The sequence below is a fragment of the Heterodontus francisci genome, chromosome 5, assembly GCF_036365525.1.
Source record: "Heterodontus francisci isolate sHetFra1 chromosome 5, sHetFra1.hap1, whole genome shotgun sequence".
NCBI classification, from domain to species: Eukaryota; Metazoa; Chordata; class Chondrichthyes; order Heterodontiformes; family Heterodontidae; genus Heterodontus; species Heterodontus francisci.
In genome coordinates, this window is record NC_090375.1 from 181,880,380 (window position 1) to 181,897,716 (window position 17,337).

General features: G+C 42.9%; 1 protein-coding gene across 1 annotated transcript in view; it reads right to left on the reverse strand.

Annotated features, from left to right (window-relative positions):
• Nucleotides 1-17,337, reverse strand: part of washc5 (WASH complex subunit 5) — a 79,392-nt gene that overhangs the window by 44,797 nt on the left and 17,258 nt on the right. Inside the window, exons 9-11 of the mRNA XM_068032436.1 lie at nt 16,736-16,863; nt 8,475-8,604; nt 1,604-1,716 (exon numbers count right to left, since the gene is read on the reverse strand). Of these exons, the coding sequence (XP_067888537.1) occupies nt 1,604-1,716; nt 8,475-8,604; nt 16,736-16,863 (371 nt within the window). The remainder of the gene's footprint in view (nt 1-1,603; nt 1,717-8,474; nt 8,605-16,735; nt 16,864-17,337) is intronic.

Genomic DNA, 17,337 nt, shown 5'->3' on the forward strand with positions numbered 1-17,337 from the left:
GTGTGTGTATGTGAAGGGGCTAAAGGTAAAAAGGGACTTCAAAATTTAGTTAAGGTAGAAAGGGGACTTTTAAAATTTAATGTTGGAACTTTAAAAATTTGATCAGCGTGTTTACGTTTTACTTCATTACTAGTTAGACTTGTTCTATAATAAACTGTTAATTTTGTTGTTCAGTAAAGAAACCTGGTTAGTGTGTTCTATTCTAGGAAAAATAGTGTATCTGATTGACTGTTTCAGTAAGTGGAAACATTTTTTTTTTAAATGTTGTGACCTGTGGAGAAGTGGGACTGAATTAACAGTGCATTCCTCCAGCCTCAGTCGTAACACCATTAATACAGTTTGTATCTCTACTGAGCAGAAGTTACAGATTTCCCCATCCCTCCAGGTTTGTGATCTCAGTTCCACTGTTGCATATAGTTACTGGGTGGAAGACAGAGGGGATGTGGAGGGACTCACATTGCTGGACCCTGCCACTCATTTTCTAGTAACACTCGTAGAGGCCTGGATAGAGTCATCCACCAGTTCTCTCAATTAGTGCATGACCCAGAGAAATCAAAGGGGCTTTGGAACACTTTTGAGGAATTTCATGTCATCAAATAAATTTGAAGTAACAGGAGAAAACAAAGAAAGCCAGAGAAGGTAAAATAAGAAAAACATTTTGAAAAATGATTTTAATATTTTTGTGTTATTGTTACAAGGTTCAGGTCTGCCTTAGATATTTTCTCGGGCACAGCAATATTGGTTACTTCGATGAACAGTCTGACTGTCCCATGTTCAGAAGTGTGCCCACACTACTCAATATCTAATTATACAATAAAGTAACCTAGGGATGTAACAATAAGGCGCCTTTGTGATCAGAACTCAGTACACTGTCTTTCAAACATGCCCTCACTTCTGCTTTTCCAATCTTTTTGAACGCGGGCAGAAACAGTTTAGAGAGACAACGCCAGGTACTAATTATTAAACTGCTTTAACAGAGTAACAGATGTATTTAAATATCACCTAAATTCAACCAATTACAGAATGTTCCTGTTCCCAAGCAATGGGAGGGCAATCGCTCTTGACTTTATCCTGGTTCAGTGATTTGTCAGTAGGCCTTGAGGTTAGGGAAAACATCTCCCATTATTCTCACAATGAAAAAAGGGTCCTCCTGGCTTGACAGGCCCGAGACGAGACAACGAATCCGCACTACCTCAAACTGAAATAAGACTGAAAGCCGCGACATTCCACAAACTGGCTCATATGGTTTTAATATACGTCTTCAGTGTCTGACACATAAACAAATAAACCCTTTAGCCAAGTGGCTTCAGCTGCTGATTTAAAAAAAAAAATAGGTGTGAAATAATTGTTTCAAAAAACAACACATTACTGATTTCCAACTCCTTTGCGTTAAGGCAATGAAAATCAACAAATCCTAGAATGTGACAATTCTACTATTAGATATTTTAATGGCAAAACCTAGCAAATACATCTCTCCTGTTCTTCGGCGACTTGAGTGATATTCTCGGAGTGGGGCTGAATTTCTTTTTTTAAAAAGAGTCCTCAGTAAATTTTCATTTCAACTTGGAGATTTTAAACACATTTTCACAAAAGTTCACCTTACCTCATCCAAAGCCTGGATTAGCTGCACAGTCTTCCTCCCAGCTGCTGTTGAGTCTTCGTAGTTCAAGGAGGAAATCTGCTTTGAGATCTCCCTAAACCAGGCTTGCAGATTTTCTAACAGCAAAAAAAGCATTTGGAGAGGATAATGATTCTGTTGCATTACAATAAAATGCAAATATGTAGAAGACATCACAACAATTTTACATTTTTCTCCATCTCCATGCATCCCAGACCTCCAGCAGGAGAGAGGGGAAGGGTATGGGCCCCAACAACATTCCGACAATAGTACTGAAGACCTGTGCTCCAGAACTTGCCACACCCCTAGCCAAGCTGCTCCAGTACAGCTACAACACTGGTATCTACCCGGCAATGTGAAAAATTGCCCAGGTATGTCCTGTACAAAAAACGCAGAACAAGTCCAACCCGGCCAGTTACCGCCCCATCAGCCTACTCTCAATGATCAGTAAACCGATGGAAGGTGTCATCAACAGTGCTATCAAGCAGCATTTGCTTAGCAATAACCTGCTCTGTGACGCTCAGTTTGGGTTCCACTAGGGCCACTCAGCTCCTAACCTCATTACAGCCTTGTTTCAAACATGGACAAAAGAGCTGAACTCCAGAAGTGAGGTCAGAGTGACATCAAGGCAACACTTGACCGAGTATGGCATCAAGGCGCCCGAGCCAAACTGAAGTCAATGGGAATCAGGGGGGAACCTCTCCGCTGGTTAGAGTCATACCTAGCACAAAGGAAGATGGTTGTGGTTGTTGGTGGGCAAACTTCTCAGCTCCAGGACATCACTGTAGGAGTTCCTCAGGGTAGTGTCCGAGGCTCAACCATCTTCAGCTGCTTCATCAATGACCTTCCTTCAATCATAAGGTCAGAAGTGGGGATGTTCGCTGATGATTGCACAATGTTCAGCACCATTCGCGACCCCTCAGATACTCAAGCAGTCCGTGTAGAAATGCAGCAAGACCTGGACAACATCCAGGCTTGGGTTGATAAGTGGCAAGTAACATTCGCGCCACACAAGTGCCAGTCAATGACCATCTCCAACAATAGAATCTAACCATCTCCCCTCGACATTCAATGGCATTACCATCGCTGAATCCCCCACTATCAACATCCTGGGAGTTACCATGGATCAGAAACTGAACTGGAGTAGCCATATAAATACTGGCTACAAGAGCAGGTCAGAGGCTAGGAATCCTGCGGCAAGTAACTCATCTCCTGACTCCCCAAAGCCTGTCTACGTACAAGGCACAAGTCAGGAGTGTGATGGAATACTCTCCACTTGCCTGGATAGGTGCAGCTCCAACAACACTCAAGAAGCTCGACACCATCCAGGACAAGGCAGCCCACTTTGGGCAACTCACTCCCTCCATCACTGACACACTGTGGCAGCAGTGTCTACCATCTACAAGAGGCACTGCAGCAATGCACCAAGGCTCCTGATACAGCACCTTCCAAACCCGTAACCTCTATCTAGAAGGACAAGGGCAGCAAATGCAGGGAACACCACAAACTGCAAGTTCCCCTCCAAGCCACACACCATCCTGACTTGGAACTATATCACCATTCCTTCATTATCACTGGGTTAAAATCCTGGAACTCCCTTCCTAACAGCACTGTGGCTGTCCTACCCCAGATGGACTACAGCGGTTCAAGAAGGCAGTTCACCACCATCTTCTGTAGAATCAGTTTGGGTGGAAATAAGGAACAGCAGGAAAAGAAATCACGGGTGGGAGTGGTCTATAGGCCCCCCGAGGAGTTGCCTCTCTGTTGGACAAAGTATTAATCAGGAAATAATGGAGGCGTGTAAGAAGGGCACTACAATTATCATGGGTGATTTTAATCTGCATATACACTGGACAAATCAAATTGGCAAGGGTAACATGGAAGACAAATTTGTAGAGTGCATCAGGGATCGTTTCTTAGAACAATATGTTGCAGAACCTACTAGGGAACAGGCCATCTTAGATTTGGTAATATGTAATGAGGTAGGATTAATAAGAAAGCTCGTAGTTAAGGATCCTCGAAGGGGAAGCGATCATAACATGGCAGAATTTCAAATTCAGTTTGAGGGAGTGCAATTTGGGTCTCAAACCAGTGTCTTCAACTTAAACAAGGGCAATTACAGAGGTATGAAGAAAGAGTTGCCTAAAGCGGGCTGGGAGAATAGACTAAAGGGAAAGTCAGAAGATGAGCAGTGGCAGATTTCTAAGCAGATATTTCATAACACTCAACAAACATTTATTCCGGTCAGAAGGAAGGGCTCGATGAGAACGATGAACCACTCAGGGATAACAAAGGAAGATAAGGAGAGTATCAAATCAAAAACAAAGGCGTACCAAGAGGCGAAAGCTAGAGGTAGGCTAGAGGATTGGGAATTTTTTTTTTTTTTTTTTAGGAGCAAGCTGCAGATGACTAAAAAACTAAGAGGGGGAACATTGATTATGAGAGTAAAATGGCAAGAAATATAAAAACAAACAGTAAGAGCTTCTATGGGTATATAAAAAGGAAGAGAATAGCTAAATTTGTGGGACCCTTAGAGGATGAGACTGGGGAATTAGTAGAAACATGGAAAAAATAGGAACAGGAGTAGGCCATTCGGCCCTGCTCTGCCATTCAATACGATCATGGCCGATCATCCAAACTCAGTACCCTGTTCCCGCTTTCTCCCCGTATCCCTTGATCCCTTTAGCCCCAAGAACTATATCTAACTCTTCCTTGAATGTATTTAATGATTTGGCCTCAACTGCTTTCCGTGGTAGAGAATTCCACAGGTTCACCACTCTTTGGAAGAAATCTCTCATCTCAGTCCTAAATGGCTTATCCCTTATCCTTAGACTGTGACCCCAGGTCCTAGACTCCCCCGCCATCGGGAACATCCTTCCTGCATCTAGTCTGTCCAGTCCAGTAATAACAGGGAAAAGGGAAATGGCAGATAATTTAAATCAATATTTTGCATCGGTTTTCACAGTGGAGGACACTATAAATATCCCAACAATAATAGATGAGCAAGGTGTAAATGGGAGGGAGGAACTTGTAACAATCTCTATCACGAGGGAAAAGGTGCTGGACAAACTGATGGGACTAAAGGCAGACAAGTCGCCAGGACCTGATGACCTGCATCCAAGGGTTTTAAAAGAAGTGGCTGCAGAGGTAGTGGAGGCATTGGTCATAATATACAAAACTCACTGGATTCCGGTAGGGTACCAGTGGATTGGAAAACCGCTAATGTGACGCCCCTATTCAAGAAAGGAGGGAGACAGAAAGCAGGAAACTATAGACCAGTTAGCTTAACATCAGTCATTGGGAAAATGCGAGAGTCCATTATTAAGGAAGAAATAGCAAGACATATAGAAAAACATAATGCAATCAGACAGAGTCAACATGGTTTTATGAAATGTTTGACAAATTTGTTAGAGTTCTTTGAGGATATAACAAGCAGAGTGGATAAAGGGCAACCGGTAGATGTCGTGTATTTAGATTTTCAGAAGGTTTTCGATAAGGTGTCAAATAAATGGCTATTGCACAAAATAAGAGCTCAGGGTATTGGGGGTAATGTGTTGGCATGGATTGAGGATTGGCTAACACACAGAAGGCAGACAGTCGGGATTAATGGATCTTTTTCAGGTTGGAAAGCTGTAACTAGTGGGGTGCCACAAGGATCGGTCCTAGGGGCTCAACTATTTATGATCTATATTAATGACTTGGAGGAAGGGACAGAGTGTAGAGTATCCAAATTTGCAGACAATACAAAAATAGGTGGGAAAGCATATTGTGATGAGGACACAAAGAATCTGCAAAGGGATATAGATGGGTTAAGTGAGTGGGCAAAAACTTGGCACGTGGAGTTCAATGTGGGTAAGTGTGAGGTCATCCACTTTGGTAGGAAGAATAAAAAGGCAGATCATCATTTAGATGGAAAAAGATTACAAAATACTGCAATATAGAGGGATCTGGGTGTTCTTGTGCATGAAACACAAAAAGTTAGCATGCATGTGCAGCAAGTAATTAGGAAGGTGTTGGAGAAATTTTCTGAGCTTTGCTAATTAAAACTTTGTAGAAGCAGAAAAGCAGGACACAGCTTGTAGCTAATCTAACCACAACCAACGGTCATAAATTGTAGACAGAGCAGCTAACCACAATCAGACATTATGGCCAGATATGGTGTCTGGAGTGGGCATTGAATTAAGGAAGTAGCTTGTTATTGTTGAAACTGATGTTTCGCTGACCTCGGACCCTGCATGGTGCACCGTTACGTAGGCAGTCTTGTGGGTGCTTATCTAATTGTGAAACTGTTAGCTCTGCCTTTTTTATACTATATAAGTCCACGGCGATCTGTAGCTCTTTGGGAGTAGCGCTGGACCGCATTTAGGTAAGGTGTGCTCCCCCATGATATCATGCAATAAAGGGTTTGATTCTCAACGTCTGAGTCCGGAGAATTTGTTCAACAATTGGGCACAATCTGGATTTTCTCCAACAGAAGGCAAATAGAATTTTGGCCTTTATTGCTAGGGGGTTGGAGTTTAAAAATAGGGAAGTCTTGTTACAACTGTACAGGGTGTTGGTGAGGCCACACCTGGAGTACTGCGTACAGTTTCGGTCCCCGTATTTAGGGAAGAATATACTAGCATTGGAGGCAGTTCAGAAAAATTCACTCAGCTGATTCCTGGGATGAAGGGGTTGTCTTATCAAAAACTGCTGAACAGGTTAGGTCTTGATTCATTGGAGTTTATAAGAATGAGAGCTGATCTTATTGAAACAAGTAAGATTCTAAGGGGGCTTGACAGAGTAGATGTTGAGAATATGTTTCCACTGGTGGGGGAATCTCGAACTTGGGGACATAGTTACAGAACAAGGGGACATACATTTAAAACTGAGATGCAAAGGAATTTCTTCTCTGAGGATGGTGAATCTCTGGAATTCTCTACCTCAGGGAATTGTGGAGACTAGGTCACTACATGTATTTAAGGAGGAGGTAGAACGATTTTTGAAATCTTGGGGAGTCGAGGGGTATGCGGAGCAGGCCCGAAAGAAGAGTTGATGCCTGGGACAGACCAGCCATGATCTTATTGAATGACGGGGCAGGCTTGATGGACTGAATGGCCTACTCCTGCTCCTATTTCCTGTGTTATGTTCTCAAGGGTAATTAGGGACGGGCAATAAATGTTGGCCTAGCCAGCGACGCCCACATCCCATGAATGAATAGAAAAAAAGTGGCCTGCTGCCAGGAGACAGTTACTCTAAGCCAGTAACTGGCACATCCAGGGGAAAATCAACTGGACATCAATTTTCTCCCTCTTTTGAGGACGCAAATGAAAATACTCAGCCCAGTACCACCATGTAGCAACATGCCAAGATTGGCAATTCAATAAGGCAATTGAAGATCCTATGATTCTGTAGCTTCACTGCTCATTAAATGCACTTTTACCTAAAATATACTTCTTAGTAGCAACATAAGAACACTAGAAATAGGAGGAGTAGGCCATTCGGCCCCTCGAGCCTGCTCCTCCATTCAACAAGATCATGGCTGATCTGCTTGTGGCCTCAACTCCACTTTCCTACCGTCTCCCCATAGCCTTGACTCCCTTGTAGATCAAAAATCTGCCTAACTCAGCCTTGAATATATATTCAATGACTCAGCCCCCACGCTTCTCTGGGCAAGGTCATTCCAAAGATGAACGACATTCAGAGAAGAAATTCCTCCTCAATTCTGTCTTTAAAGGGAGACCCTTTATTCTGAAACTGCGTCCCCTGGTTCTAGATTCCCGTGAGGGGAAACATCCTCTCAGCATCTACCTGTCAAGCCCCCACAGAATTTTGTATGTTTCAATAAGATCACCACTCATTCTTCTAAAGTCCAATGAGTATTGGCCCAATCATCAGGAGACAATTAAAAAAAATTTTTTGATAACATTCCAGTTATAACACATGCCCGCAACCACATTCAGCAATGATATGTGAAATTATCAATGGTGGGGGGAGGGGGAGGGGAGGGGGGGGGGGGGGAAAGAGAGGAGAGTAAACAGAGAAATAGTGCATTGGCAAGATGTGAGCTTCATCTGCAATTCCCCACTAGCTGAGGACCTGATTTTAACGGCCATATTGAGGCATATCCCACTGCGGAGAGAAGGAAAATCAAAACGCAAGTGGAAATGTTTGGTTCTCTCACGACTGCTGATGCTTGGAAATAACAAGATCTCTGAAGGCAAGCTCACGCACCCATCTTCCTTCCTGACATATTGCGTAGGGTGTACAGGAGCCTCAACGGAAATGAATAAATGGACAAAGGGATATATTCTGAAGATTGTACAACAATATACAGTTAAAGCACTCAATGGGCTAAATTTTCCCCACAGGTGTTGGGAACTCGACATCGGGACCATTTCCAGATCCCAAGTCTGCATTTCTTGGCAGTCTGTCCGCCAGTGTAATTTGACGGGAGGCAGTCAACGAATAGGGATTCACCGTCCAATTAGGGATGGCAGACATCAAACAGACGTCGGAGGGACAATTAGACAGCCCAAAGGGATGATCGGCTGGCCGCCCCACTGAAGCAGGTGAGCTACAGCTCAGGCATGAACAAGAGGAAACAGGCAAGTAGGAGGAAGGAAGAGAGAAGTCCACATTGCTACAACAGTTCAGTACAATAGCGTCCGACAGTCTCTGCTTAACGGCGATCGGAATTTATCTGATTAAAAAAAAAATCAGCACTTGTCACCACAGGGAGGAAACCCTACTATTTTCTACACCTTTGGCAACAAGATAGAATATTTCAACAGAATCTTAACTAAAACCAGAAACTCAGAGAATGTAGTCATATAATTCATGTATGCATAGAGCAATCTGAGTGCTAATCACATACCATTTTTTTCCACTCTGGTGAGAGGCTTCACTCCAGAGAACACCTCAGCCAGCTCGGTCATTCTCTCAGAACCCTCTTTCTGATAGCTTTCCCATTTGGTTTGCTTTTCTGAGAGCATTTGCTTGAACATCTAAGTGATAAATGAAACAAATGTTATTCAATCACAGACAAACTAGCCTTTCGTGCTGCAAAATGAAAAGAAACTGGAGTGACCATGAAGAAAAACATTTCACCAGGCTGGGGTGACAATGATATTGGACTTTGGAGCAGTAATATTCAGGCCCAACTTCACTGATCCCTGCCATACAGCACCGACAGGCATCTCCCTGCTTGGGAATTGGATAGAAAGAACAAGGAACAAGGCGGCACGCAGCATTGCACACCTGCTGTCCAGCCAAGGGAACCACCCACTCTGTTTACCAACATTAAAAATGTGCACTATACTCCATTATTTACGAGGAGGAGGGAAAGAGAAATCGCTAAACTGCAGATCTGTCAGTTTAACATCAATTGGGGGAACAGTTAATCAGTTTATCATCAGGACAGAGTGACTGAGTACTTGGGCAGGTATAAGCTAATGAAAGAGCGTCCGTACAGACCGGACCACATCGGAAGTACTGTTCAGTGTAGGACAGTGAACCGCGGTGTAGAGACAGAGAGACAGAGAGAGCAGTGGTGGGAAAGAGCGAGAGAGCCGGAGAGTTTAAAACAGCGGATGCTGCAGGAAATAGCGAGAGCACGTGAGACTCGGAGAGTTTAAAACAGCAGCAGGAAACAGAGAGCGAGAGACAGAGTGATTAAAACAGCGGCAGCAGCGGGAAACAGCGAGACATGGAATGTTTAAAAGAGTGGCAGAGGGAAGGAGAGAGGCTGAGCTGGCCTCGCCGGTCCAGGCCACCAGAGCAGACAGACCGCGTTCCGAGAAAAATCAAAGTGAGATTGTCACGGGAAAACAGGTAGTTGATTGGTTGGTGAGTTTTTCTCATTTGTCTCTCAAAAACTCAGCTAATTTTAGCAATTGGAAAGTTTATTTGCTGATGGTAGTAAAGCTTAATAGATTGTCTGGTGAGTATTTCCTATTAATTTAATAAAGTTAATTAAATATTTAAACCACAATAAAGATGACAGGTGATGTGTTGCAGCTGCAGTATGTGGGAGCTGGTGGACACCAGTGTGATCCACAGCAAACATGTCTGCGGTAAGTGTCTGCGGCTCGAGGAGCTTCTGCTCACAGTTAATGAGCTGGAGGCCAAGCTACAGACACTACAATGCAACAACAAGGGGGAAAGTTACCTGGCCACTTTGTTCCGGAAGGCAGTCACACCCCATAGGAAAGGGTCGTCTGAGTTATTAGAGGTGAGGGACAGGAGGGTATGACTGCGAGTCAGGCAGGTAAGGGGATCGAGAAGGTGGGAGTGGACGAGCCTCAGCCCTTGCTAATTGTGCAACAGGATTGAGGTTTTTTCAGCTTGTATGGATGAGAACGAAAGCTGCAGGGTGTATGAGATAAGTGACCATGGCACCCTAGTGCATGAAGCCCTTCAAGCAGGGGGAGTTAATAGGAATGTAGTGGTAGTAGGGGACAGTATAGTAAGGGGAATAGACACCATTCTCTACAGCAAAGAGTGAGAGTTCAGAAGGCTGTGTTGCCTGCCCGTGCCAGAATTCGGAACATCTGCTCAGGACTGAAAAGAAATATACTGCGAGAGGGGGAGGATCCAGTCATTGTGGTCCATGTGGGTACCAAGGACATAAGCAGGCCAAGGAAAAAGATTCTACGTTGCCAGTATGAGGATCTAGGCACCAAATTAAGCAGAACCTTAAAGGGACCTGAATATTGAAGGGTATATAACATTTAGGAAGGACAGAAAGCTAGGAAAAGGTGGAGGGGTAGCTCTGTTAATTGATTATGGCATTAGCACAATGGAGAGGGATGACCTAAGTTCAGGAAAACTGGATGTAAAAGCGTTTTGGGTTGAGATGAGAAATGATAAAGACAAAATCTCACTTGTGGAAGTGATGTACCGGTCCCCTAACAGTAACCACATGGTAGGGAGAGGTATAAAGGAAGAAATTATGGGAGCTTTTCAGAAAGGTACGGCGATAATCATGGGGGTTTTTAATCTACATATAGACTGGAAAAATCAGATGGGCACAGGTATCCTAGATGAGGAGTTCACAGAATGTTTTCGCGATAATTTCTTACAACTGCACGTTCTGGAGCCAACCAGAGAGCAGGCTATACTAGACCTGGTATTGTGCAATGAGATAGGATTAATTAATGACCTCAAAGTTAAGGCGCCCCGAGGCAGCAGCAATCATAATATGACTGAATTTTACATTCAGTTTGAGGGACAGAAGAATGGGTCTAAGACTTATTTTAAACTTGTATAAGGGCAATTATGAGGGCATGAAAGAAGAGCTAGCAAAAGTGAACCGGCAAATTAGGTTAAGAAATAGGTCAATAGACATGCAGCGGCAGATATTTAAGGGGATATTTCAGAATACACAGAATAGATGCATTCCAACAAGAGAAAAAGATTCCAAGGAGAGGACCCACCATCTGTGGTTAACTAAAAAAAAGTTAAAGATACTATCAAACTTAAAGAAAAGGCATATAATTGCACAAAGATGGGTGGCAGGTCAAAAGATTGGACAGAATATGAAAAACAGCAAAGAATGACAAAGATTAATAAGGTGGGAAAAATTAAAGAGTACGAGAGAAATCTAGCTGGAAACAAAAACGGATAGCACGAGTTTCTACAGATATTTAAAAAATAAAAAGAGTTAAAGTGAGCGTTGTCCCTATAGAAAGTAAGTCTGGGGAATTAATAATGGGAAATAAGGAGATGGCAGATGAACAGGTATTTTGCATCAGTCTTCACTGTAGTGGATACAGGTAAATTCCAGAAATCGTCAGGAAAATTACAATCACCAGGGAAGTGGTACTGAGCAAATTGTTGGAGCTGAGGGCTGACAAGTCCCCGGGTCCTGATGGATTTCATCCTAGGGTCTTAAAAGAAGTGGCTAGTGAGACAGTTGCTGCATTAGTTTTAATTTTCCAAAATTCCCTAGATGTGGGGAAGGTTCCATTAGATTGGAAATGTAACTCCTTTATTCAAAAAGAGAGGGAGACAGAAACAGGAAACTACAGGCCAGTTAGCTTAACATATGTCGTAGGGAAAATGTTAGAAGCTATTATTAAAGATGTTATAGCAGGACACTTAGAAAAATTCAAGGTAATCAGGCAGCGTCAACATGGTTTTGTGAAAGGGAAATTGTGTTTAACCAACTTATTGGAGTTCTTTGAAGAAGTAACATGTGCTGTAGATAAAGGGGAACCAGTGGATGTACTGTACTTAGATTTCCAGAAGGCATTTGATAAGGTGCCACATCAAAGGTTATTACAGAAAATAAAAGCTCATGGCGTAGGGGATAACATATTGGCATGGATAGAAGACTGGCTAGCTAACAGGAAACAGACAGTTGGCATAAATGCGTCATTTTCTGGTTGGCAAGATGTAATGAGTGATCAGTGCTGGGGCCTCAACTTTTTACAAATTATATCAGTGACTTGGATGGAGGGACTGAAGGTATGGTTGCTAGATTTGCTGATGACACAAAGGAAAGTAAGTTGTAAAGAGGACATAAGGCTACAAAGGTTAAGTGAATGGGCAAAGATCTGGCAAATGGAGTCTAATGTGCAAATATGTGAAATTGTTCATTTTGGCAGGAAGAATAAAAAAGCATTTTATCTAAATGGGGAGAGATTGTAGAGCTCTGAGATGCAGAGGGATCTGGGTGTCCTAGTGCATGAATCAAGTAATTAGGAAAACTAATAAAGTGTTATCATTTATTGCAAGGGGAATTGAATACAAAAGTAGGGAGGTTATGCTTCAGCTACACAGGGTATTGGTGAGACCACATCTGGAGTAGTGTGTGCAGTATTGGTCCCCTTATTTCAGGAAGAATGTAAATGTATTGGAAACAGTTCAGAGAAGGTTTACTAGACAAATACTTGGAATGGGCAGGTTGTCTTACGAGGAAAGGTTGGACAGGCTAGGCTTTTATCCGCTGGAGTTCAAAAGAGGAAGAGGCGACTTGATTGATACATATACGATTCTGAGGGGTCTTGACAGGGTGGATGTGGAAAGGATGTTTCCTCTTGTGGAAGAATCTAGAACAAGGGGTCATTGTTTAAAAATAAGGGGTCACCCATTTAAGGCAGAGGAGAAATTTTTTCTCTGAGGGTCGCGAGTCTTTGGAACTCTCTTCCTCAAAAGGCAGTGGAAGCAGAGTCTTTGAATATCTTTAAAGCAGAGGTAGATAGATTCTTGATAAGCAAGGGGGGGGGGGGGGTGAAAGGTTCTCGGGGGTAGGCGGAAATGTCAAGTTGAAGTTTCAATCAGATCAGACATGATCTTATTGAATGGCAGAGCAGGTTCAAGTGGCCAAGTGGCCTACTCCTGCTCCTAATTCATATGTATGTACATATGTGGCAGTACAATGCAGATTTACCAAAATTATTCCGGGCTTTAAAGAATTAAATTAATGAGGAACGGTTGCAAAAACTTGCTCTGTATTTGCCCGAGTTTAGAAGTTTAAGGAGCAATCAAGCCTTTGAAATGATAAAGGGATTTGATAGGGTAGACACAGGGAAACTATTTCCTCCGATAGGAAAATCCAGAACAAGGGAGCACAATTTAAAACGCAAGAGCTTGGCCATTCAGGAGATAAAACAGAAAGCATTTTTTCACAGAAAGAGCAGTGGAAATCTAGAACTTGCTTCCTCAAAAGACAATGGATGCTAGAACAATTGAATTGAGATTGATAGATGTTTGTTAGGTAAGGTTAATAAAGGCTATGGAGAAACGGTGTGTAAATGGAGTTGAGGTACAGTTAAGCCATGATCTATCTGAATGGAGAAACAGGCTCAAATGGCCTACTACTGTTTTTATGTACTGGCAGTAAGGAGCCAATGAATCCAGAGGAAACGGGCAAAACAGAAGGATTTTTTTTTTTTAACTGGAGTTTATATCCCTTCAAAGCAAAATTAGCATATTGGATAATACCAATGAACTGATGAGAACTTATTCCCAACTGTGTAGCATAACTGTCAGAATGTGGGAGGCTTGTGGGAAGAGGGAGACAACAGTATCAAATACTCTATCAGATGAAAGATGATAAGAGTTACAAGTATAGCACTTCATCACATCTCTCAGGAAAAAATGTTTCACGTAAGGAGTATTTTTTTTCTGAAGTGCCATGAATATTGCTATGTTGGCAAATGTGACAGCCAATTTCACAAACAATCCCACGAGCAGCTAGATGAATGGCCATGCTACCTATGTTGGGAGGTTGGCCAGGACCCTTTGCTTTTCCTCAAATAGTGCCATTAGCCAACTAATGTCTACCTGAAACATCACAACAAACAGGCAGGACCCCTGGGGTTTAATGTCTCTGCTACAGAATGGCACTTCCAACAATGCAGCATTCCCACAGTACTGCACTGGAGTGTGCTTAGATTATGCCCTGAAGTGGGACGTGCACAATCTTCCAACTCAGAGTTAGGATGATCCAAAGAGACTGAGATGCATCATATTTAAAAAGATTGGGCTGAATTTTACCAGCCCCTTGACGCCGCGGTTCACGGCATGGGGGCTGGTAAAATTCTGCAGGGAGAGGCCAGCCTCAACCCATGACATCAATACAGTCCCCCTGTCACCTGGTGGCAGACCCTTCATCTCCATATGTAAATTAACATTAATAAGATGTAAATGAAGTTACCTGCAGGCGGCAGCCATCCCACGCCGATTTTATGGCCGCCATTTGTGCTTCGCGCACCTTCAGAACTCCGTATTGAGTTCCAAGGTGAAAACCTGGTGTGGAGGGGGTTGGAATAACATTTTCAGGGCAGGAGGGGTGGGGCGCCGGGAAATCAATTTTTATTGGATGTGGGATGTTGGGAAGGGGTTGAAGGGCAAATGTGAAGAGGTTGGGGGGCGGAAGTGCGGGTTGGTAACAGATTTTCTTTTTCGGCCAACGTCCTCAAAAAAAAACAATCGGGGAGGATGGGAAAGGGTCTACATTATGTATTTAATTTTTATTAAATAATCCTTCACAATATTCCTTTAAAAATTAAAATTTCTCCTAAGGGCTTGCAGCCCTTTAAAAATGGCGCCAGCATGGTGTCAGAAAGTCGCCAAGTTGAAAGCGTGCTGCACAGATAACATTCAGGCAATTCTGTCTGCTATAGTACAATCTGTTGTGCGGATTTTATCCTGTGGAGCACTCCTTTTTTCAGCTATTCTGGAGGATCCCTACGAGAATCACAGAATTGTTACAGCACAGGAGGCCATTCGGCCCATCATGTCTGCACCAGCTCTCCGAAAGAGCAATTCACTTTGTTCCATTCCCCCGACTTCTCCCCGTAACCCTGCACATTCTTCCTTTTCATATAACTGTCAAATATTCTGATGAAGAGTCACAGACCTGAAATGTTAACTCTGTTTCTCTCTACACAGATCCTGCCAGACCTGCTGAGTATTTCCAACACTTTTTGTTCTCATTTCAGAATGCCAGCACCTGCAGTATTTTGCTCCCCACCTTCTCCAATCTCATCTTCATAACTGAAGTTCTTCAGCCCTGGAACCATTCTTGTGAATCTTTTCTGTACTCTCTCCAACGCCCTCACGTCTTTCCTCAAGTGCGGCGCCCAGAACTGGACACAATATTCCAGCTGAGGCCGAACTAGTGTCTTATACAAGTTCAACATAACCTCCTTGATCTTGTACTCTATGCCCCTATTAATAAAGCCCAGGATACTGTATGCTTTATTAACCTCTCTCTCAACCTGTCCTGCCACCTTCAATGACTTATGCACACATACACAAGGTCCCTCTGCTCCTGCACCCCCTTTAGAATTGTACCCTTTATTCTATATTGTCTCTCCATGTTTTCCTACCAAAATGAATCACTTCACATTTCTCTGCATTGAACTTCATCTGCCACCTGTTTGCCCATTCCACCAACTTGAATATGTCCTTTTGTAGTTCTACACCATCCTTCACACAGTTGACAATGCTTCCAAGTTTTGTATCATCTGCAAACTTTGAAATTGTGCCCTGTACACCAAGGTCTAGGTCATTAATATATATCAGGAAAAGCAAGGGTCCAACATTGATCCCTGGGGAACTCCACTACAAACCTCCCTCCAGCCCAAAAAAGGTCCAATAACCACTACTCTCCGTTTCCTCTCACTCAGCTAATTCCATATCCATGTTGCTACCATCCCTTTTATTCCATGAGTTACAAGTTTGCTCACAAGTCTGTTGTGTGGCACTGTATCAAGTGCCTTTTGAAAGTCCATGTACACCACATCAACAGCATTGCCCTCAGCAAGCCTCTCGGTTACCTCCTCAAAAAACTCCAGCAAGTTAGTTAAACATGATTTTCCCTTAAGAAATCCATGCTGGCTTTCCTTAATTAACTCACATTTGTCCATGTGACTATTGATTTTTGTCCTGAATTAATCATTCTGGAAGTTTTCCCACCACTGAAGTTAAACTGACTGGCCTGTAGTTGCCAGGCTTATATTTACACCCTTTTTTGAACGAGGGTGTAACTTTTGCAATTGTCCAGTCCTCTGTCACCAATCCCAAGTCTAAGGAAGACTGGAAAATTATGGCCAGTGCCTCTGAAATTTCCACCCTCACTTTCCCTCAGTATCCTTGGATGCATCTCATCCAGTCCTGGTGCTTTATCCAATTCGAGTACAGACAGCCTATCTAATATGTCCTCCTTAACAATTTTAAACCCTTCCAGTGTCTGAATTACCTCCTCTTTCACCATTGCCTGGGTTGCATCTTCTTCCCTGGTAAAGACAGATGCAAAGTATTCATTTAATACATCACCTATACGCTCTGCTTCCATGAGTAAATCCCCTTTATGGTCACTAGTCTGCTTAGAAAGGAAATAATAAAATTTCAACATAGTAAACCACATAAAATGCCTAATGCTGGCAACTACAGAGCATGGAAAGCATTAATGAGGTTTGTAACAGGAAAAGTACTGACCCCATGGCAACAAAAGGAATCGCAAAATAGAAATTAAATGCTCAGGAAATGGAAGTGCTGAGCATTTTCTCAAAAGGCACAGGAGTACTAAAATTTAAATTGTGCATCGACAGTGTAGACTTTTTTGGATATATGCGTCCTTATTATTTATAGAAATGAAAGCCAAGAGGAGCAAGGGTAGCATACCTCCTTCAAAACAAACTCAAACTGGGCACTGTCCAACAAAAGCTGAAAGAGGGTTTTGGGATTGTATTTCGAGTCGACGAAAACTTGATCCTTAATCTGGCGCAGACGTTTGTTGTTTGGATCATACACTGTATAAAAGGAAAACAAAATGGTATTCAAACAAGAGAGAGTCTAACTACTTCTCTGACATTCAACAGCATTACCATAGTCGAATCCCCCACCATCAACATCCTGGGGGTTACCATTGACCTGAAACTTAACTGAATCAGTCATATAAATACTGTGGTCACAAGAACAGGTCAGAGGTTGGGAATTCTGCAGCGAGTGACTTACCACCTGACTCCCTAAAGCCTGTCCACCATCTGTAAGGCACAAGTTAGGAGTGTGATGGGATATTCCCCACTTGCCTGGATGAGTGAAGCTCCAACAACAACACAAGATGCTCAAAACCATCCAGCACAAAGTAGCTCATTTGTTTAAGGTGGTGGATGGGGTGCAGATCATTCACTTTCTCCACCACTGGTGCACCATGACAGCAGTGTGTACCATTTACAGGATACACTCCAGCACTCGCCAAGGCTTTTTCAACAGCACCTCCCAAA